This window comes from Mustela nigripes, chromosome 11 (genome assembly GCF_022355385.1).
Source record: "Mustela nigripes isolate SB6536 chromosome 11, MUSNIG.SB6536, whole genome shotgun sequence".
Lineage (NCBI taxonomy): Eukaryota > Metazoa > Chordata > Mammalia > Carnivora > Mustelidae > Mustela > Mustela nigripes.
The window spans coordinates 29,084,613-29,106,125 of record NC_081567.1 but is presented as its reverse complement, the minus strand read 5'-3'; the positions used below and the strand labels follow the sequence as shown (position 1 = coordinate 29,106,125).

The 21,513-nt window shown below is 51.0% G+C and overlaps 1 protein-coding gene across 5 annotated transcripts in view; it reads right to left on the bottom strand.

Moving 5' to 3' along the window:
• Positions 1 to 21,513, bottom strand: part of CPPED1 (calcineurin like phosphoesterase domain containing 1) — a 99,633-nt gene that overhangs the window by 13,899 nt on the left and 64,221 nt on the right. For 3 of the 5 annotated variants that reach the window (XM_059415293.1, XM_059415291.1, XM_059415292.1), the window contains one exon: positions 18,629 to 19,051. The exons of 1 other annotated variant lie outside the window; for it this stretch is intronic. In XM_059415293.1, the coding sequence (XP_059271276.1) occupies positions 18,629 to 19,051 (423 nt within the window). Of the gene's footprint in view, positions 1 to 18,628; positions 19,052 to 20,581; positions 20,663 to 21,513 lie in introns of those variants that run through there. One more of the 5 variants, XM_059415294.1, reaches the window with a different exon arrangement.

The window sequence follows — 21,513 nt, the reverse complement described above, 5'->3', positions numbered from 1 at the left end:
CCTTTTTCCTGATCTCAGGGGGAAAATTTAGTCTTCCATATTCCCAAAGTTTAGACTTTGGATCTGACTGTCAAATTATCTTTAAGGAAAGAGAGCAATTAAAATTCCCACCAAGGGTGTGAGAGTTTGGTCACTGAAATTTCATTCCTTGGTGATCTAATGAGGCAGAACCTTTCAAAGATTAAAAGGGAGACTGTCCAGAACAACACATTTATCCAGAATAACTGCTCTCCTTTCTCGTTGTTGTTGCTGTTGTTGTTTTTTAATCATGCTGGATAATCCTTGTCCTCTAACTCTTAACTAAGCCCTTGCACACAATTTATGCTGGTGGCTGCTGTTGGTGTCCCTGCTAGGCCACTTTCCATGCTGGTACACCCAGATGCTGCTGGGAGGGTTGGCTGCTAACTGCTCACAGCCTCGCTGCTCCCGAGACCCGAACAACTGAACCAACACACACCAATGTATGAATGACACGTGAATGCAGAAGGTCAGCCCCGAGACTGTGTAGCAGAGGACTCCTATTCTACAAAATATCCCAAACAGATAGGCACATCTACGGCGAGAGAAAGTAGATTTCTAGGGCAGGGAGGGAGGAATGGGGAGTGGCTGCAGAATGGTGCAGGATTTCTTTATAGCGTCACACACATGTTCTAAAATTGGCCGTGGCAGTGCATGCACAGCTCTGTGAACAGACTGAAAACTGCTGAACTGTACACTTTGAATAAGTGAACTGTATGGTATGTCGGTGGTGATGGTTTGTCAATAAAGCTGTTATGGTGCAGTGGGGGAGGGAAAGAAAGGGAATGAGGACCCTCATAGTAATAGCTCCCATGTTCTGAAGCTCTGCGATGGGCCAGGCAGGCACTGTAAACCAGGCTCGTTGTGTGCATTACTTTTAATTTTTCCACGCCTCTAATGGATTATTGTATGTATGGGTTGGGAGGATGTGGCCCCTCTGCCTCAAGGTTGGACGTGTGTGTGGTGTGATTCGTGCCGTGGAGGTCTGGCGGGATCAGGCTGAAATCCTGAGCCCATACCCTTGCTTATTAGCTTTGTTCCTGGCCCTGTCCTGTGTCCTCACTTCCCTGCTCCAGGGAGCCTCCCTCAGACACTGACCTAAGCAGGTCCTACGGATCCAGACACCTCTATTACTCTGTGAGCCCCAAGGTCCCCCAAGGGTTCCTGGGGGCTGCCCTCTCCCACGGCCCCACCCCAAGGGCTCCTGCGGGCTGCCCTCTCCCACGGCCCCACCCACTTTACAAATAACAAAGGCTTTCTATTAAGAGCTGCTGCTTGTTCTTTCTGTGGTTTTAAAGTCTCCTCTCCACTCTTTATCTTTATTGTGCTTCTACCTTCCAAAGTAACGGGCCTCAGGAAAGCAGCTAAATGAGCTATGGTACACACAGCGCAGCTGGTGAGGGAAAGTCAGGCAGAGCTCCACGAACGGATATGGAATGACAGCCAGGAAAAATTATGTGAATGGAGTGCAAAAAGCCTACACAGTAGTCCTCCTTTTGTGTAAGAAGGGATAATAAAACAAACACACATGATGCATGCGGTGTACCCTCAAATAGATCAGAAAATATATATATATTTGCAATATCGCTCACAAATGATATGAAAAAAAAAAAAGCAACTGGGATAAAACACCAGATAAATCTGGTAAAATGAATATAGGTGTTCTTTTTACTTGCAACTTTTCTATAAGCTTTGAAATATTTCTGAATAAGGTACTACTGAATTTCAGAAGAAAGAAAAGCAGGGATGCTTGCTGAAATAAGATCAGATGTTGTTTAAAAAAAAAATGAACTTTCTCTTCCCGTTTTAGTTCCGTGTGTATTGTCCAGATATCTTAAATTGTCTGTGCTAATAACATGGGTGTAAGATACAGTCTATAGCAATACATGTATGTACAAATATGAACAATTTCACAAAAACAGGGTCTGCTATCTACAGATGTGCTAACTGCTTTTAGTCACTCAACACTATCTTTTCATTGTTCCGCTCAGAAGACACAGCTCTATCTCAGCACCACCCCATAAGCCCCGGAAAAAGTGTATTTCCAGTAGGTCAAAATCTAGGCTGTCAGATGATCGTTCGACATTAGGATGTCAGGTGGGTTCTGTGCCTTTCAGCTCTGCACACTGCTCGGGCACATGGAGAAACTGAGAGTTAGCAGAGCTTCTCAAAGAGCCCCGGGAACCTGGGAGGAAACCACTCCTGGGAGGAAGAAGTCTCATAGCCCACCACTCCAGGAGGAGCCCACCTCTATCTGTTTGCTCAGCAAGAGACTCCCAGGTAGAGGGAGCACCTGCCCTGGGCGCAGAGCTGCCTCGTCTCCGGCAGGAGCGGGGACCCAGTCTGCTGCTGGGGTGAGCGGCCCTGGACGGTTGGTGAGGACTTCATTACCGGGGGACACAGGCGTTCCTGGACGGGGACGCTGCTGGAAGCCTGGGTTCGTGCCTCGGCCTCTCCTGGGGGCCCTATGGAGCTCGCAAACATCTGGTTACCTCGGGCGTCTGCCCAGACATCTGGTTCACGTGACGTGAAACATCTGGCTTGTCTGAGGATCCACAGCCTCCTCTTGGGATTCTTCCCTTTCTTCTCTCTTTTCTTTTGGATTGGGTAGGCATTAATGGCCCGGTTGGTGAACTGACCTTCACCCAAGGCCAACTCCTCCATACTCTATAACCACGAGAGATTTCTCTTTCTCTTTAACAAAATTTCCTCCCCTCAAGAAATTCCACTTTTCTTGGGGCGCCTGGGTGGCTCAGTGGGTTAAAGCCTCTGCCGTCGGCTCGGGTCATGATCTCAGGGTCCTGGGATCGAGCTCGGCATCAGGCTCTCTGCTCAGCGGGGAGACTGGTTCCTCCTCTCTCTCTCTGCCTGCCTCTCTGCCTACTTGTGATCTCTGTCTGTCAAATAAATAAAATCTTCAAAAAAAGAAAAAGAAATCACATTTTTCTTGCCTCCACTCCGTAACAATCAACAAAAATTATATTGTTCCCTGTTCCTCTTAATTGAAACTACAAGAAGGTTGGGAGGGGGGAATGGGACTATAATTCTCAATGGCACAGATGTGGCCCAGAGAGGACCAAGGCTGGGCATTTTCAGCTTTATCAGGACGGAAGTGGTTTGGCCACAAAAGCCCCGAAGAATTGCAGACAGGGAGAGCCGCCGGTCAGAGTCATTGTGCCAACACCCAGCGGAGACAAGGGGGACCCGGGTCCCATTTATAACATGATGTTTCCACTTCTGTCCACCGGACCCACTTAAGCCTTCTATAGGACACGAGCCTCCCCTGCCTTTGAGAGCCCCTGAGCTTGCACAATCCAGGGCAGGGAGCAGCTCTGCTGGGAAACCGCTCCTCTCGGAGGCCTGCAGGTGCCCAGCTGTCCACACAGCCAAAGCCCGGGGAGGGGGATGGGTGCAGTAGAGCCCCACTTCCCGCCTTGGGCTCCGGAATTAATGGTGCTCCTACAAAATTCAGGCTCACTTCCTATTTATCTACAGGGGAGGCCCTGTATGCTCAATGTTTTAATTTTTCCCCTTCCTGATGACGCAGAAATTCAAAACCTCTGTGGCATATGTGAGAAGAGGGCTGTTTTATTCATAGTAATAAATGGTTGGAAAAAAGTGGTGGCAGCTGGGGGTAAGGGTCAGGGGAGTGCGGGCTTGAACCACAGTCAGCTATTACCAAGCTGAGTGAGCGCAGCATATCCATCAACCTCCCTGAGCCTCAGTTTCCTCACGTGGAAGGTAGGATTAGTAACAATCACCCCCTGGTCACCATGAAGGTCGAGGGTGTCACTCAGAGCCATGGCCAAGGTTGTGTGGCAGGAATATATCCATGTTCAATAATTAATCCTTCCTCTCAGCCTTCTCTAAGCGTCTGATCAGAAGATCTTTTTTTTTTTTCATTTGCACAAATCACATCTTTTTCACTATTCATAATTTCCTCTTTATTTTTTAAGAGAAGATGGCAGGCTTGTGTGTGAGATGCAGCGTGGGGCACGCATTAAGGTTTCAATCCAGAATGGACAATTTTCTAGATTTCCAGTACCCAGCTTCCATGCCCTATCTTAAACACAGCTGTCAGGACAAGAGGCTCATTAAAAAGATTGTTTTGACTGACGGCATGTTCATGTATCAAACTGGAAATCCGTCCAAAAATACTTGAGGGAGGTAGACAGAGGTGGCAGTGAGCTGCTGAAGCGAGACGTTCTGCAGGGTGTCGGAGATGAAATGTACTGAGGAAAGAGGGCTCCAGCCTGGACTCTAGCCGGGAAGGTCTTGGAGGGGAGCTGTTGCCACTGAAATGTGATGACCTTTGAAAAGTCAGCTCACACTTCAGGAACCGGAGAAAGAAAGGCGGTAATGAGGCAGACTGCAGGACAGCACGTGCCCACCAGAGTGCTTTTCCACGAGCACCCGAGTCGGTTTGCTCTGGGCTCTGTCCACACTCCTGTCTTCCCAAGGGATGGCCACTGCCTCCACCTGACCTTGGCCACGCCACCTGTGATGATTCCGAGCGATTTCCCAGCCTGAGTTCCTGGACTGCTGCAAGCCCTCTCTCCTCCAGACTCACTCATTCCTCTCGCCCCCAAGGTCTGCTCCTCTGGTGGGCCTCCCTGGGCCAGTGCACCGGTCACCAGCTCAAGGATAGAGGCTGTACGTCCCACTGCTTTTCTGTTAGAGCCCGCTCACGGCCTTTTCAGCTCCCCGCTCTCAGGACAGTCTCTGTGACTTCCCACTCTTCTCACCCTGCCCCCCCAGCTGCCCTACTTTCTACCCCCCGATGCATCAGGACAGCAGTCAGCTGTCAGTGGCCTGAACAAGTATACACTCATACCGACCTATGATTTATCCACCCCATATAAAGAAAGCAGAAGGTGGTCAGGATGGGTACAGATCTGCTCGAGGATTTCACCAAGAACGTTGGTTCCTTCTGTCTTTCTGCTCTGCGGTCCTCAGCTTGTAGCTTTGTCTTTAAGATTGCAAGGTGGCTGCAGGGCTTCCAGCCACTGTGTCCAAGTTCCAGGAAGGAACAAGAGAAAAGCACCAACCAAAAGCTTTGCAGGAAGCCCCACTTGCTAAGTCCCAGTGCTGGGACCAGTGGCCACACCAGGTGTAAGGGGGTCCGGAAAGGAGTGTTTCCAGCCTGACCTCCTGAACCAAACCTGGTAGGGAAAGAGAAAATGCATCCTGGGTAGACTGAGCAAGATTGTTCTCTCTAAAATGCAAAATTTGATGAAGAAAAAAGCCTTTCCATGCTTCTGTAACACCTTCTGTAACAGTGGCCTGGCTCCTGTTTCCTGCCATCGAACCACCCGAGTCCGGCTCTGCTCACGAGTGGCTTCAAGGCCGGCTCTGGCTCAGGCTCCGCCCCAGGTCTCGAATGCTCCCCATCCTGCCCACATCTGCCTGGTGCACTCCTATTCATCCTTCAAGACCCTGCCTGCTCCTCTCCTGGCCCTCCTCTCCCTGGCCCAGCCGAACCAAGCTGGTTCTCCTTCCTCCTCTGATTCTTGCACATTTGTCTACTTTTGTCCTGGGCTTCCTGGCTTCCCACCCTGGTGTCCCCCGACTGGTCCGTGAGGGCAGAGAGCAGATCTATTTAACTGGATATCCAGCCTCTGAATGAAGAGAATAGAACTGCTGCTCTATAAATGATGGTTGGCAGACGGATGGACAGATGGATGGACAGGCAGATGGACAGATGGACAGTGAATGAGTCTATGAAACTTAAGGCAACTCAGAAGCTCTATGCTGGTTCGTGCCGTGGAGGAGAAGCTGATCTCCTCATTTTGTCAATATTATCTAAGGCAAAGGGGAGTTCCAGGGCTTCCTGACACTACAAACGAATTACCAGGTTCCTTGTCGATGCAGGCCTGGTTATTGCTAACAAGAGGAGGACACAGAAATGAGCACTGATTCTGAATCTTGTCTGTTACTTAAATGCCACACGACACAGTCCTCGGTCTCCCTGAACATCCGTTTCCTCAATTTTAAGAGGGGCAGATAATAGATCCCCTACGGAGTTGCCGCGAGTTTCAGAGATGATGTGTGTAACCCCCGCCCCCGCCCCCGGCACAGGCTTGGTGCAGAAGGGGAACACAGCGCTTTTCGGCAGTTTCTGAAATAAGACGTGAATATGGGATTCTTTTTTCCTGGCCGCAGGAGACAATGCTGGCTGCCTTCTGATAGCCATGCCCTTCCTTTTTGTCTTTGCTGAATAAAACCCCAATTTTGTTCTGGGAAATGTCAGGCTCTGGGAGGTCACAGTCTTCATCCCCACCGCCAGGATCAAGGCAGCTGTGGCAATCCTCCTTTTAAGGCCACCAGGATTATAGACTGGGAACAGGTCTGTGGCCCAGGTCTGGCTATGGAACTGTGGGAAGACATTTGCTAGGGTCCTGGGAAAGGTTTTATTTCTTTTAAAAAAAAAAACACCCTGTCAATTCTGAGCATCAAATCCAGGATTGTGGTAGCCACGTGAGAAGGGGCAGCGAGCGGAATCACATCAAGAACCTGATCCCTGATCCCGGAGCTGGCCTGGCTGAGAGCCTGAACGTGCCTCGGCTTCTAGGACACAAGAGGTAAGTTTCCTTATTCTCTGCACTGGGCGAGTTGAGTTTCCTGTTATAGCCAACAAGAACTAATATTACCCTAAGCATTTTTAGAACAGTAGCTCTCCTTTTGGGGTGACCAATAATCCACTTTTAAATGCTACATAAACTAGCTTGTGGAAGCTCTTACAAAATAATGGACTTCTTCACTTGCTCTCCGACAGGTCCCAGGACGGTTCCTCGATAGGGCGGGACTCCATTAGAGCACTATCTTGTCCGTGACCTTCTCAACATCCCTTCTCTGGCTTGTGAAATTGCTTTCCCAAGCATCACGTATTCAGCGGGACAGAGGTGTGGACCCAAGGCCATGGCGTGGCACAGAAGAGGGGCCAGTGTGGCTCGGTCACCTCGGGCCGTGTCTGTCTGACGACTCAGAAGCCATCTGGAAGTGAGAAACAGGTGACACACACTGGGGGCACGTGTGTGTCATCCCAAGACCCAGACACGGTCAGTCAAACACAAAGAAGGAAAATCTCCCCCTCCCTTAGATTTCGAGCTTTGCACATTTAAGATAAATTGTGGAAAATGCTAAATGGCATAATTCTGAAACAAACCAATGGCTCTGTAACTATTATCCTTAAATGTAAGTGTCAGTGGTGATCGATCTTAAGCACCTGGACCACGGGCTGGAAAACTACAGCCAACTGTCTGTTCTCCCAGAAGATGTACGCAGTAAGAAAGCTTCTTCGCTTTTTACACGCCTCTAGGTAGGTTTACATAAGCACCTATGTAATACGCTTAATTTTGCCTCCTTGCCCACGGAGTCTATTAGTATGTACTATCTGGCCATTTACAGAAACCGTCTGCCAACCCCAACCTAGATGTCATTGTAGAGATTCTTTTTTTTTTTTTTTTTTGGGACGATTCAGATAAGTACAGAAAATAACATTTATATTCCTACCGCCCACGGGTAACATCTTGTAAGATCTGCTTTCACAGTTTTTAAGAATGAAAAAATTGTAATTATAGGATTTTTATACAAGTATAGCCCACGCCCCCTTTGACCACCACCTGCTACACCAGAGGCACCTGGCTTTAGCTTTAAGGATGGGCACCTCTGGCCAGAGGATCACCAGCCTTGGCAAGGCTGTTCCTTCACCTTGATGGGACCCCAGGAGACGGGGACAGGGGGTACAGCACTTCCGTGTGCTAATGGATTGATCGTACAGAAAAGACTTCTTTCCCTTAAAAGCCGTCTCTGTGATCATACATGGGCCTGGCACAGAGTAGCCAGCCCCCAGCATCTACTGGATGAACAGGGGCCCCCATCAAAGCAAACGTCTGATGGAGTGATTTCATGAAGACGCAGCCATCAAGCAAAGGTAGTTATCAATGAAATGAAGGAAGAAAAAAGAGAAAAGGATACGGAAGGGTAGAAATGTCCCTGATACGGAGGCTATCCACAGCAACAGGGATGACACAATTCTCACGTTCTTATGGGAAACCACGCCCCTATCAAACAGGTGGCAAGCCGAGTATTTGCACAGCTGCAAAGGTGAACTACAGAGCGAGGAATTTAAATATTGGAAACCAACATCCATGCATCAGGAAGTCCTCTCCAAGTCACCTAGGTTGACTGTAATTCTCCAGTAGCTTCCCTGACTTTTCCCCCTAGACTGAGCGTCCAGAGGATAGGACTGATGCTTAACGTTCAGTGTTCCCGTGGTTGCAAACTGCGTGTAAAGGTGACTGTGATGATAGGCAAAGCACCCGAACCAGTGTCAGGAGCTCCTGTCACTCTTCCAATCAGAACACTAAGCACCTTCAGCGAAATGGAACTGGAGGTCACATCTGGTTTTACCAAGACCAATTTCAGGCATCGGTTCCATAAATTTAAAAAATGGGCAAGCGTTTTTAGGTGAAGACTGAGACGTGTTTGTGCACAAAGAAGTTTGTGATGGGAGTTGTTACCACCGAGAAAAGCGAAATGACTTAAGTGCCCAGTAATGGCAAGAGTTCAATGAACACGGTCGGTATGTCTATGCGTAGTATGAAACAGCGGTGGTCTGGGGGACATTTTTAACAACCCACGATAATGCTGTGTACGACATCATATGCTTCTAAAATGCTCAGAGAGGGACGCCTGGGTGGCTCAGTTGGTTAAGCAGCTGCCTTCGGCTCAGGTCATGATCCCAGCGTCCTGAGATCGAGTCCCACATCAGGCTCCTTGCTCGGCGGGGAGCCTTCTTCTCCCTCTGCCTCTGCCTCCCATTCTGTCTGCCTGTGCTCGCTCTCTCCCCCTCTCTCTCTCTGATAAATAAATAAAATCTTTAAAAAAAAATGCTCAGAGAATAAGATCTCAACTGTATGAAAAGAAGGAACCCCTTAATAACAAGGAAATGTTAATGAATAGGCTGTTTATAAACAAAGCCCCCTAGGACAGAAAAACAAAACAAAACCAAACCCAACTTGTACAACCTGGCAGAGGCCCCTTTGTGTTGAGTCACAGATTATGCTAAAGACAAGGGATTTCATAAAGCCTATGAAAGGACTCGTGGGAAAGGGCTGGGATTGGGAGAAGGGGAAGCCATCCACACGGAAGGCTCTGGCAGAAGAAACGCACAGATGTACACACAAGAGAGTTCCCGAGAAGGGCGATAATCGCATTACTGATAGATTCGGAAAGACACCCTTAGGAAAACTGATGAAACCTGCAATTATTTTTCTGTTGTGCAGAAATGACCCTCGGTGATGCCGCTGTCAAACGCACACAATGCTGTTGAACAATTATTCTAGACTTGTTTAGACCAAGGAAACCAAGTTAACACCTGATTCATTCTTTATTCATCGTAAGAGCTGGTGCACGTTGCAGTAACCGCTAATGTTTTATCAAATACAGGTTGATGTGAACGGACTGCCATGATTTCTCTTTTTGCAAGGTAATGTCTCAAACCAACCTTTATTTTTTTTTTAAAAAAAAGATTTATTTATTTGAGAGACAGAGCGTACAAGCATGTCTGCGCTCAAGCTGGGGGGGATGGGGCAGAGGAAGAGAATCCAGGACCCCCCCCCCCCACAGCGTGGGCTCAGCCCCAGAACCCTGAGCTGAAATGGAGAGTCATACCCCCAACCGACTGAGCCACCCAGGTGCCCCAAGCCAACCTTTCCTTTCATTTCATCCCTCTTTGCTAAGAGCTACAGTCCCCGCATTCTTTTTTTTTTTTAAGATTTTATTTATTCATTTGACAGAGAGAGATCACAAGTAAGCAGAGAGGCAGGCAGATAGAGAGTAAGGGAAGCAGGCTCCCAGCTGAGCAGAGAGCCCGATGCGGGCTTGATCCCAGGACCCCGAGATCATGACCTGAGCCTAAGGCAGCAGCTTAACCCAGTGAGCCACCCAGGCGCCCCCAGTCCCCACGTTCTAAGTAAGCTTTTTCTGGTGCCCATGATCCTTGGCTGAGAGCTGCCTTGGACTTGAGTCTACAGGGCGCGTCCAGATCCCTCCCTGCGTTCCAACAGCATCTCGGTCTGCAGAAGGTGTGGTTCGCACACTCAAGATCAAAGGACCAGCTGAGGGGCTCACTCTGGCTGAGGCCTGAGGGGCCTTCCTCACCCTGGGGGCGCTCCTGCAGCCTCCCTCCGCAGACCCCTCGGACACGGTGGCTCTGAGCCTCCTTGGCAAGGTGGACCAGCTCCTTGCTGAGGCCGCCTGCGCAGAAGGACAGGTGCAGGGCAGATGGGGTGGGTGAGCAGGTGGGCCCCACCCCCACCCAAGCCTGCCTGGCAGCCTGCACCCTGCCGTCACGTCTACACCAGCGCCCCACACGGGGTTCTACTCATCACCCCCATAAGCCGCATGGCTAAGACGTCAGGGCCCTAGAGCAGGAGCCCCGCTCGGCTGCATCCCAGATGTGCGTCTCTCCTCCTTGTCTATAAATCAGAGCAGGGGACCGGGCCTGTTTATTACTCCAACAGTACTGTACTGTAATATTTAGTAAGTGGTCATGTTAGTACAGGAGTGTTGTGTCAATTACGTCTTAAACGGCTCAGGAAGTAAAACTGATACTGGAGGGGGTCGGGGACTCTGTGGCTTCTAGCACCCGCCGGTGGCATGTTGTGGGGCTGACTCAGGGACACGGGATCCCGGCGTGATGGGAAGAGGAGCAGTAGAGACAACATGTTTAGGAAGACGAGGGTCCCAACTCAGGCGACACTCCAGCCACCCAGCCGTGGGTCAGAGGCGTGAACCTGCAGAAAGCAGGAAGTATGTTCCTCACGCACCCACTTCTTTCTCATCAGATCACCAGGTTTTTAGGACAGTAATGACAGCGGCGGGAAGACGGGTAACACCAGCAGCACTGTTCGTACTGGGCATGCCCCAGGAACCAGACCCCGTGTCACAGTACTGCCTTATCCCGCCGGATCCCCCAGGAACACCGGAGTCTTTACCATGCCCGCTCCTCAGCTCTGCGACCTCAACAAGGGACCCCAGGCTAGACGTCGGGTTGCCTGTGCAGAGGCTGTGCTGACACAGAGCACAGCTGCTGACAGACCGTAACAGCAACACTGAACCTGAGCCACAGCTCCCAAAAACCTCGTTCAGATCTTCCCTTTTTCAGGAAAAAGCTGCTTTGTGTGGTGTCTGTGATGTGGCATCTGGGAGGGAGGGAGGCTATAGCCTCAACGGAGAGACAGGCACAGACTATGAGGCCCGACCCAGGCAGGGTGGCCCTGCTGGAGGTTCCTGGGCGAGACAGCATCGCACCTGCCTTTGGACGTGCCCCCTTCTACCTGGGCAACGTTCCTGCAGGGACCTCCCCACCTGACCACCCACTGTGCACAAAAGAGCGCCCCTCGGAAAAGAAACAGCTGCGAGAAGTTCTTTCCTCTCCTCTTACGTGTCTGTAATGGACCCAGGGCCAGAGAGCGTCTGTGTGCTGGTCTCCTCTCTTAGGTGGCACCCAGGGTCACGGGCTCCTCGGCGTTGTGCCAAGGGGCACAGAGCCCCACATCTGCCCTAGGAGGCTTGCCCAAAGGGGAATCATTCTTCCCTTTCCCAGTGAATCGTCCACATGCAAACATTTCTGTTAAGTCAAATTAAAACAACAACAACAACAACAAACTATAAAACTAAAGCAATTTCTAGCTTACTTTAAAGAAGGGTATTCTAGATCCTCACTTAGATCACTGGCCATAGGGGAGCAAATGCCTCTGAAACACAAGCAAGTTCAGAAATACCTGAATAGTGTAGGAAGTCAGAGTGTTTAGCTAAACGAGGGCTATTTCAATTTTACAAAGGAATCCCACTGCTCATTTTAAAGTGACACTAATTGCTATTTTTAAAACATGACCTAAAAAGAGAAGAAGTTAATATTGTGATTTTGTAAACGTAAACAGTCACTGCGGTTTCCCGTGCGCTGGGCCTCCTTTTTGCAATGTCGCAATGGGAGTGTCCAGCGGGACTGGTCATTTTCAGTGGGAGGGTGGTGTCTCCGATACCGGCGGGGCGGGGTGGGGGGGGACCCTCTGCCTGTCCCGCTCCCCCCCACCCTCAGTGCCCCGCCCAGGGCCCGTGCTCCGCGTGCAACGGGTAAATGTTGACTTAACTCTGGGAACCGGCAGCACACACTAACACGCGCCAGATTCTCGGTTTATAAATATTTACAATCAGGACTTGATTTCGCCTTTAATGAGCCCAACTGTTAAGGATACCTCCGAAGTGAGAAACGGAATCCATCGCTTCCCGCCAGATGCAGCTTCGGCAGTTGGTCTTTTATCTGGCTTCGCGGGGAGGGAGGCACAGGCATCGACTGAATGGTGAGAGCAGCTCGTCTTTACGTGAGAGCAGCTCGTCTTTACCACGGACTGGTCAAATGGGAAAACAGACCCAGCCTGGGAACATGAGCTCGGGACCAAATGGAAATTGAAGAGGGTGAATCTCTTCAAGCAGAGAGCCTCCCAGCAACTCGGGAGTCGACGGATGCTTCAAGTAGAGTTTATGAGGTCTCGCTTGAGAGTTGGTTGAAAAACAACGACTAAGATAGCGTTTCAAAATGCCTCTTAAACAGAGGGCATTGGGGGGCGTTGGGGTGGCTCAGCTGTTGAGCATGGGACTCTTGATTTCGGCTCAGGTCGTGATCTCACAGTCGTGAGATCGAGTTCTGCGTCGAGCTCTGCGCTTAGCACAGTCTACTTGAGATTCTCTCTCTCTCTCCTTCCACCCCTCCCTCTGCTCAAGGGCTCGAGCTCTGTCTCTCTTACTCTCTCAATAAATTAAAAAAAAAAATCTTCAAACAGAGGGCATCGTAAGACAACCGCCACTGTCTCGCAGATGCACTGGCTAGCTTCAGAAAGCCGGACTGCAGTTATGCCCTCACTGGTGTGTTTCCCAACACACGATCTCGCGTGCTCTGTGCTTTAGAAAACGTAATGAGGAGTCAAACGCTGTCACCAAATTCTGCAGGAATTTTCCATCTAGTTGAGCGCTCGCCCCCTTTTAAACTAGTACCCTCTTTTGATACAACTAAAAATAACGTGTATTCCTCATCCGCGCTGAAAAATCCCAGACTCCTTGAGACACAGTCTGTCTCCCAGCACATCCCAGGAGCTAAGAGATGTTCTGTCTGGCTTCACTTCCTGCGGTTTGCTAACTCCTTTCTTTCTCAACTTATAAACTCCCGTTAGTGGACATGCCTCCCCTTGCTTGGAAATTCTGGCACATCCCCTTTCGAGAAGACACTGCCCCTCCTGCCGTTGCCCCGGGGCGGAGAAGGGCTTCCCGGAGGAGAAAGCCAGACCCGCATAAAGCAGATCTGCCTGCCCTGGGCTCGTGATTGGAAAACGGGGTCATCTAACGACCACCAACCCTGCCCGGAGCACACCCCACGTCCCCGCCTCACTGTGTCTGCTTCTCACACCAACCCTAGGAGGCTGGGACCCAGATGCCCCACGGAACAAGCGAGAAAACTACGGCAGAGAGATGCGGAGCAGCTTCTGCGAGGTCCCTGGCTGGGGAAGTGGCACCAAGGGATCGGAACCAGGTCTGCCTGAAGCCCAGGCCTGCCTGCGCCGTGCTGTGACAGGGCCTCAGCCCGCCCGCCCGCATGTCCCCCTGCACCACGACTTCTGCCTCGCCCACAGGCTGCCAGTGCTATTGCTTCCTGAGTATTTTTCCTTGACTTGAAGAGCTACTTACATTTTTTTTCTAACGCGTGTAGAAAATAGATCTTAGGGTGAGATTTTAAATATTAGATTCTAAGCGCCCCCTTACCCCTCCCACCCCCTCTCCCCACGCCGTGTCGTGGGCCTCCAGGGGAACGTGCCTCTCCCAGGCCAACTCTCTACTGAGGAGCCCGAGGCTTGCGCTGGGCAGAGCCCTCAGTAAGTCAGGCAGCTGCCGCCGTGGGGTCACCGGGAGCTGGAGGGAGACACACGCACAGTGTGGACAGGGTTTCAGGGGAGGGCACAGGTGTTGCATGGCAACAGGAAGACTTCTCTAAGCCAAGGGCAGGAAAAGTCGGGTCTGCGGACCCACGCCTGCTTTTGTAAATAGAGTTTTGCTGGAACACAGCCATGCCGGTTTGCTTTCGTGTGTCTGTAACTGCCTCTGCCTTCCAATGGCAGAGCTCAACGGTCGCTACAGGGCCTACCGTCCACCCTGTTCACTGTGTGACCCTTCGCCGAAAACGGTTACCGACCACCGCTCCTAGATGATACGGCTCCTATCCAAAAGCCAGTTGGCAATCACCAATCCATAGGTAACCCAGACCTTACCAATGATTCTGCTGGTAAGTATGTAAATCAAATTTAATTCCATCCCACTTAACCAACATTTATTTATTGCTGGGGCTACTACAAGACAGTCTTGGCCAGGGGCTGGGCTCACAGAGGCCAAGGAAGCTGGGGCTGTGTCTCTTAGAGGAATCAGGATATAAACAAATAATTTCAATACAACTCAGTGAGACATTAGAGTAGGACCTGAGGTTTTATTTTTCCTATAAAGTGGACCCTGAAAACCTGACCTTTTTGTTCTTTTAAACTTTGACATTCTAAAACGATAACCATGGGCTCTTTCTCTCTAGTTGTTTTTTGCTTTTCAGCATCAATACTGGAGATGAAGCTATTTCTGTGAAATTACTCATTAACTTTTATAGGAAAGATCAACTTACTGGAAGTTACCGTAATTGCCAGATTCGCTCTGGGCTCCCGACTACAGGGTTCTCATCTCTGTGTTGAGAATGAAAAAAGGAAAAGGTATCGAGATGTCAAGGGAGATGGGGTCCATTAAAGAGCCAGACTTTTGTTTTTCAAGACTGAGTTTTTAAATTGGAATCTGTATTAACTGGGTCACATATTAACCTTTTGCTGAAAGAGGCTTGAGGGACAAGAGACAATGGCCAGGTTCAGCCACGGTTTCATTATCTACTGTCTTTGCAACTCAACCCGGTATCAGGTGAATGAAGGGGAAAACCAATTTCTACATCCCGTGGATGTGATGACATTGATTATCCTCGGGCAGAGGAAAGGAAGAGCGACAAGAAGGGTACAGCATCTGCGCGCCTGTCCCGCCCTGATAGCTGCGTCCCTTGACGACCGACGATGCCTTTGTAGCACACAAACACGGTTTCTCACCGAGCTTCACATGCGAAAACAGAATGCGTCTGTTTCTAGGGAAACCTGACCAGGGAAGTGCACAGGCTCCGATTCACAGAATGTGTCCCCGCGCACAGGGCGGCCGTTTGTACGGTAACACCCTCCTCCTCATTCACCCCCTCCCGTTTGAAAAATTAATGCAACAATGAGAGATGATTGTTGATGCTCGTTATTAAATCATTTATTCATCCCACACGATGATTCAGAATTATTCATGAAGCTTGCTGGAAGGAAGCTGGGTTTTACCTCCACGGTGGTTTGTGGAGGGAGGTACTCTTTAAAAGGATATTTTATAACAACACAATTACCATAATTAAAAGCTACCCTGCTATTCTGATGAGCTTTTGACATATTTCTGAGCGCTGGCATTTTAGCACGAGGAGGTAAATGAGACCGGAGCAGGACTAGGGACGAACAGAGCTGCGGGGGGAGAAGCTGGAGGCAACACGAAGCCGCGGCGTCACCCGATTTTATCTTGGTCCTTTACTAATGACTTTTACAGAATGTCACTGGAACTTCTGGCTTTCCCAAACGAGTCCGAGAATTACATTCTGTCACCCGAGCAACCGCCTGCGTTACTGAGTTGTGGGTGCGCATATCCCCGACCGCCCACCTACCCCTGCTGCCAAAGCAAGCAGCTCGCTCGGCCTGCCACCGAGCCGGTCCACATCTGGTCTCCGATCTCTTCCCAATGTTGCCCTTGGTCCGTTCTGGGTTTGAAAGGCCAGAGAGCAACACGCCTGGTTTGAGAAGCCACTAAAACTGAAAGGCGACAGCAGGAAGAGCACCCATCTCTCTGCTACAGCCTGGTTAAGCAGGCTCAGAGGAAGATCCTGAGGCCAGAGACCGAGAGGATGCCCTCTCCTACGTGAAGGTGCGTAGTGGGTACAGAAGGGGGCTGCGTGGGAAGAGAGAACAGGCTGCTGTGTGACCTGGACAGCCAGCACGCAGATCAGGGCAGAGGCACACAAGTGGCTTTACCCACAAACGAGGGGCTTGGATGCTGCGGGACCTGGGAATGCACCTTGGAAAACTTGGCCTGGAAGCCCCGAGTGCAGACCTGGTCTGGTGCTGCATCGATAAAAGGGCCGTGTCAGTCCCTCACTCGCTCCACAAACACCGATGCGGCTGCTGATGAGCAAAGGCCCGAGCCAGGTGTCCTGAACGCAGAGCTGACCACAGCAGCAGCCCCACGCTCCAGGGGCCGAGCCTAGCGGGAGACTGAGATGGGTCTATGCGAACAAGTCGGCCAGGATCAGGGGAAGCTGAGGAAGAACCGGGTGGGGCTGCGGGCCCCTCCTACGGAAGGTGCTGGAGTTCAGTAGCCAGGCTAGGTGAAATGGAGGAGGCGGAGACCAGGGGGAGAGTGAGAGCCTGGCCTCGTCCTGGTGGTTGGGGGAGGACCCCAGAAGGGAGGGGCATCATGGAGCTGCCGTGATGACCCAGAAGGTGGCCCCAAGAAGCAGACAGTCCCGAGAGATGTTAAAGGCACTAGAAATACCCGAGTATCCTGGGCAAGGAGGCCCTCCTGGAGATGGCTCAGCCAGTGTTCTGGAGCCTGGTGCCAGGGAGAGCCGCATGAGACCGCCAGTTCCTCCTCTCTGTCTCACGCTGAGCAAGCGAGCTCCCAATCATTGCTTGGCTTCCCAGGCCGCTCAGCCCATGGGAAGAGACTCTGCCCCTGGGGCTGAGGGGAGGGTCCCAGTCTCACTCCAATCAATCCCTGGGCCTCTGGGTGGTGGAGATCCATCTGTGGGCTGAGCCCACTTCCCAAGACACAGGCCAGCTCTGGATGTGCAGACGAATCTGTCCTGAGCCTGACGGGGAGGGGGCTGGTGCATCCCAGACACAAGCCCAGGTCCCTGGTGGGCGGGCAGCGGGCATCCCCCGAGGGGCTGCCCTGTTAGGGCTGTGGGCTCTCTCTTTGTATGGGTCTACAGGTCTCCGTATCTGGTGGTGCCTGTGGGCTGCATCTGCTCCTCCGACGAGGGGAAGCCCAGAGCCACATGCCACTCGAGAAGGTGGCCAGCAAGAGCCAAGAACAAAGAGCAGTCACGGGGATGGCATCTGCGTCACTTAACATTTGATATGAAAGGACTCATTTCATTGGCATTAAATGTTCTCTCTGGCATTATTCTGTGACAGCTAGTCTCCACGGTGGCACTGACGCCATCCTGACACTTTATTTCCTTGTCATCGAAACGGTTTTGTGCACCAGCTCAAGCATGGCACGAAATTTCAAAGACCTCAATAGAAGTTTCCCAACTTCATCTCCACGGAACAGCTGGAAAATGTCTCCAATTATGCGAGCTTTTTGTAAAATGTCTTAAAAATACAAAAGGGCCTATTGTACATTTCACAAGTAAACGCAAACACATTGAACGCTCGAAGATGAAAAGAAGAGTGTCAAGACTTTTTTTTTAAATGAACGCTTGCTACCAGGTTGGGCCACCACCTCCCTCTCCCTATCTCCTAACAAATAAACGGATGTATTTAAATGTTAGAAACGTATCAGGAAGTACACTCTGGAAAGATCTGAAAGGAGGCACTAAAACAAAAACAAGAGACACAACAGTTGTCAGAAATGGGATCCTGCCAAGTCAATGGCCCTGCACAGAATCAGCTGAGAAAGACCCATCTCTCAACAGCAACATGGTGGGGCAGCCAGGAAGGGAGCTGGAGGGTGTGCAGACTGGTACGCCATCGTGTGTGTGTGTGTGTGTGTGTGCGCGCGCGCGCGCACGCGCGCGCATGTGTGTGTGCACACGCTTGTGTCAACATGTGATTAGCTGATAACTGACAGTGGGTTAAACTCCTGGCTTTGGAGGAGAATTCAGTCCCCATCCCGGGAAAACCAAGGAGGCGCCTCCAGGACCTGCACATCCCGGGACCTCCCAGGGTTACAGCCAACACTGGTGGAAAGCCCAGCTCTTAAACATCACCTGCCGTTGACCGAATGCCTACTTCCCAGAGGTATGAGAACAGATGCCCCTGGCATTAGCCCTTCTCCCGGGGCCAGTACACAGCAGTCAGACCCCCGCTACCCTCCGTTAACTGCATACCCGCAGGACCTCACCCTCGGCTGCCAGCAGCTGCTACAACTTCACTACTTGGTAGGCCAGGGGCTACTGTAATGATCTGTAAGCCCCCCTCCCTGAACGCTAACGACCACTCTACGTGAGAGCTCCTACTGCTACTCCCACTTTACAGGTGAGTACACTGAGGCTGGGAGGGCCAGGCAGCTTGCCCAAGACCACACTGTCTGTGGGGGGCGGGGCTGGGGACAGAACCCAGTTGGGTCCAAATCCCCATCTTCTCTACCCTTCGCCAGGCTGCAGGAGGTGGAAGAAGGATCTGGAAGCCTCCCCTCCACCTCCCAGCCAACCCCTGGGGCCCCGGGTCTCTACCTGCTCTGGTGAGCTTGTTGGCCACCTCCTTCCGCACGGACTTGGTGAGGTTGAAGTAGTCGTCGTCCTCGTCGATGCTGCGGAGGAAGAGCGGGATGTGCTGGAAGACGATGGCGTGCTGGCAGTGGCGCCGGCCTGCGACGCGCAGCTGCTGGTCCAGCCACTGGTCCTGCGCCTGCTTCAGGGCGGGGCATCGGGAGGCATCGTACCAGAACTGGGAGTTGAGGACCAGGAACAGGACGCCCCCGACCCAGAAGCTGAAATAGTCGTCCCCCCAGGTCCGCTGGAACTCTGCCACAGTCTCGGGCGTGGGGGTGTTGCCCACGTCGTGGTTGCCGCTGACCAGCACCAGCGGGATGTCCCGGTCCACGCGCGCCAGCACCCGCTGCAGGTCCGCGGTCTGCTCCTTCCGCCAGGGCATCCCTGCAAGAGGGAGGGTCACAGCTGAGATGGCCGGGGCCACCCCTGTGCTCACCGACGTGAGGTAAGAGAGCACAGTCTGGAAACACACTGCACCCGTGCGCGGAAACTGCAAACGGCAGCTGTGCGTTAAAAGCAAATGAGTAACGTCGGTGGGAGCCTCTGTCTGTCCCCCTTCCCTCAGGATGCCTTGGAAATTCAGTGTCCGAGTGGCCATCTGACCCGGCGGTGCTGCCCGAGTGCTGGTTCGTAGTTACTCTAACACTAAATGTCAGCGAGGCTTCCTTTCTTTTATGCAGATGGAAAATAAACACACAGTTGCCGCTTTTTTGTCCCATCTCAGTGGGTCACCATACGCACCTCTGTCGTGTATGGACCCAGCTGTGAACACCAGTCCCAAACCAACTGCTATTATAGTCATTCTTTTTTTTTTTTTTTTTAAAGATTTTATTTATTTATTTGACAGAGATCACAAGTAGGCAGAGAGGCAGGCAGAGAGAGAGGAGGAAGCAGGCTCCCTGCTGAGCAGAGAGCCCGATGCGGGGCTCGATCCTAGAACCCTGGGATCATGACCTGAGCCGAAGGCAGAGGCTTAACCCACTGAGCCACCCAGGCGCCTCTATTCTGACCACACCTACGGCCTTGCTGACCGTGTGAGCACCCTTATGGGGAAAATTCTTAGAATCTGAAGGGCCAGATCAACTGGCACATGCACCTTGCCACATCTCCCCCGCCCCGGCCCACACAGGGGAAGAGGTACTTTGTATTCCAGTAACGGTGTATAAAAATGCAAGGGCTCCATGTCTTAATATTAAGTGTGTCTCCCCACACCCCCCCACACTGCAGACACCCAGGCTTCAGTATGGAGATAACGTATTAAAACTTGAATGGATGGGATCTGAAACGACCACTTCAATTCCAAATCTGGTTTTTTAGCCTTTGTTTTGCTTTTTGAGCTCCTCCGCGCTAACTTACCCAACAAATATTTATCGGGTCCTGACTACGTCTAAGGCACTGATTTCGTTACTGGGGCGAGCGGCAAGCCAGACACACAGACCCTTCCCTCCCAGGCGGGGAGTCAGATAACCGACCCATCCAGCAAACGAGGGCAGTATCAGTCCGTATCTGTCCGTATCCGACGCTCACGGAGCATTACTGACAAACGCAAGGTGGGGAGATGACAGAACTGCTGCACCACGTCGGTCCCGAGGAACACGCTCCACGTTATGCACAGACGCCACAAGGAAAAGGACGAGAGGGGAGAGCAGCCCCGCTTCCCTCGGGAGGATGAAAACTCACCTGAAAAACCTTGCCATGAGCAGACGAACATTACACCTAACAGTCCGCGTCCGCCACGAATGTAAAAGACGACAAAAAAGGTCCTTACGGAGCAACTGTAGTTAAGGAGGAAGACCTAACACAGACGGGCATTCAGTCGAGATGGTCATAAAACAGGCGGGCATGAAGCAGGAATGGGCAGAACCAACTCAGGAAAGAAACAGAGGAGAGAGGCAAAACTCTTTCAGAACTTACAACTGGAAGCAGCCAGCAGTGGCCAGATCTCCTTTCCAGCCAAGTCTCTGCCCTTCTCTGTTCTTCTAAATGGCCCGTGGGAGCCTGTAGAGAAATGTGCATTCTCTGATGTACCCGTGCACCTCCCCTCCCTCCCGCCTGTGTACGGTGCGACTCAGGTCTCCTGTGTCATGTGTCCTTGCTCGTGGCCTTCTGACCCAGGTCCGTTTCAGGGAGCCCTGTGAGTCCCCACTGTAACTGTGAACAGATCCATTTCTCCTTGTAATGATGCCAAGGTTGGTGTGCATTTTACTTTTCGCTGTGGTATGAGGTAAGAGGTCAGAATTTCCCTATCTCACTGAAATAGTTTTATAATTCATTCTGATAAAATAAATAAATAAAAAGAAAAGAAAGAGGTATCTCTACACTGATACTCTAGAAAAATCATTAGTATACTAAGTTGAAGAGGTAAGACATGGAGGAAAAAAACCACATGTAAATTTTTAAAAGGCTTATAGATATTCATCTACTGTGAATAAAACTTCTCCAAACACAAATGGTAACTCTGGTTAAGTCTGGGAAACAGGAGAGAGGGGGACTTCCACATTCAGTTTAAAACCCTTTATATGACATTTTAAAAGTTCCTTCCTTCCTTTTTCCAAACTTATATAAGATTTCCATTTTTTAAAAAAGATTTTATTTATTTATTTATTTGTCAGAGACAGAGAGTGCACAAGCAGGCAGAGAAGCAGACGGGGCAGAGAGAGAAGCAGGTTCCCTGCCAAGCAAGGAACCTGAGGTAGGACTTGATCCCAGCACCCTGGGATCATGACCTGAGCCGAAGGCAGTGGCTTAACCGACTGAGCCACCCAGGTATCCCTATTTCCATTATTTTTAAAGGGGATTTCTTGGTGTTTTTTGGTTTGTTTGTTTAAAAGGGGGCTTTTAGCCTC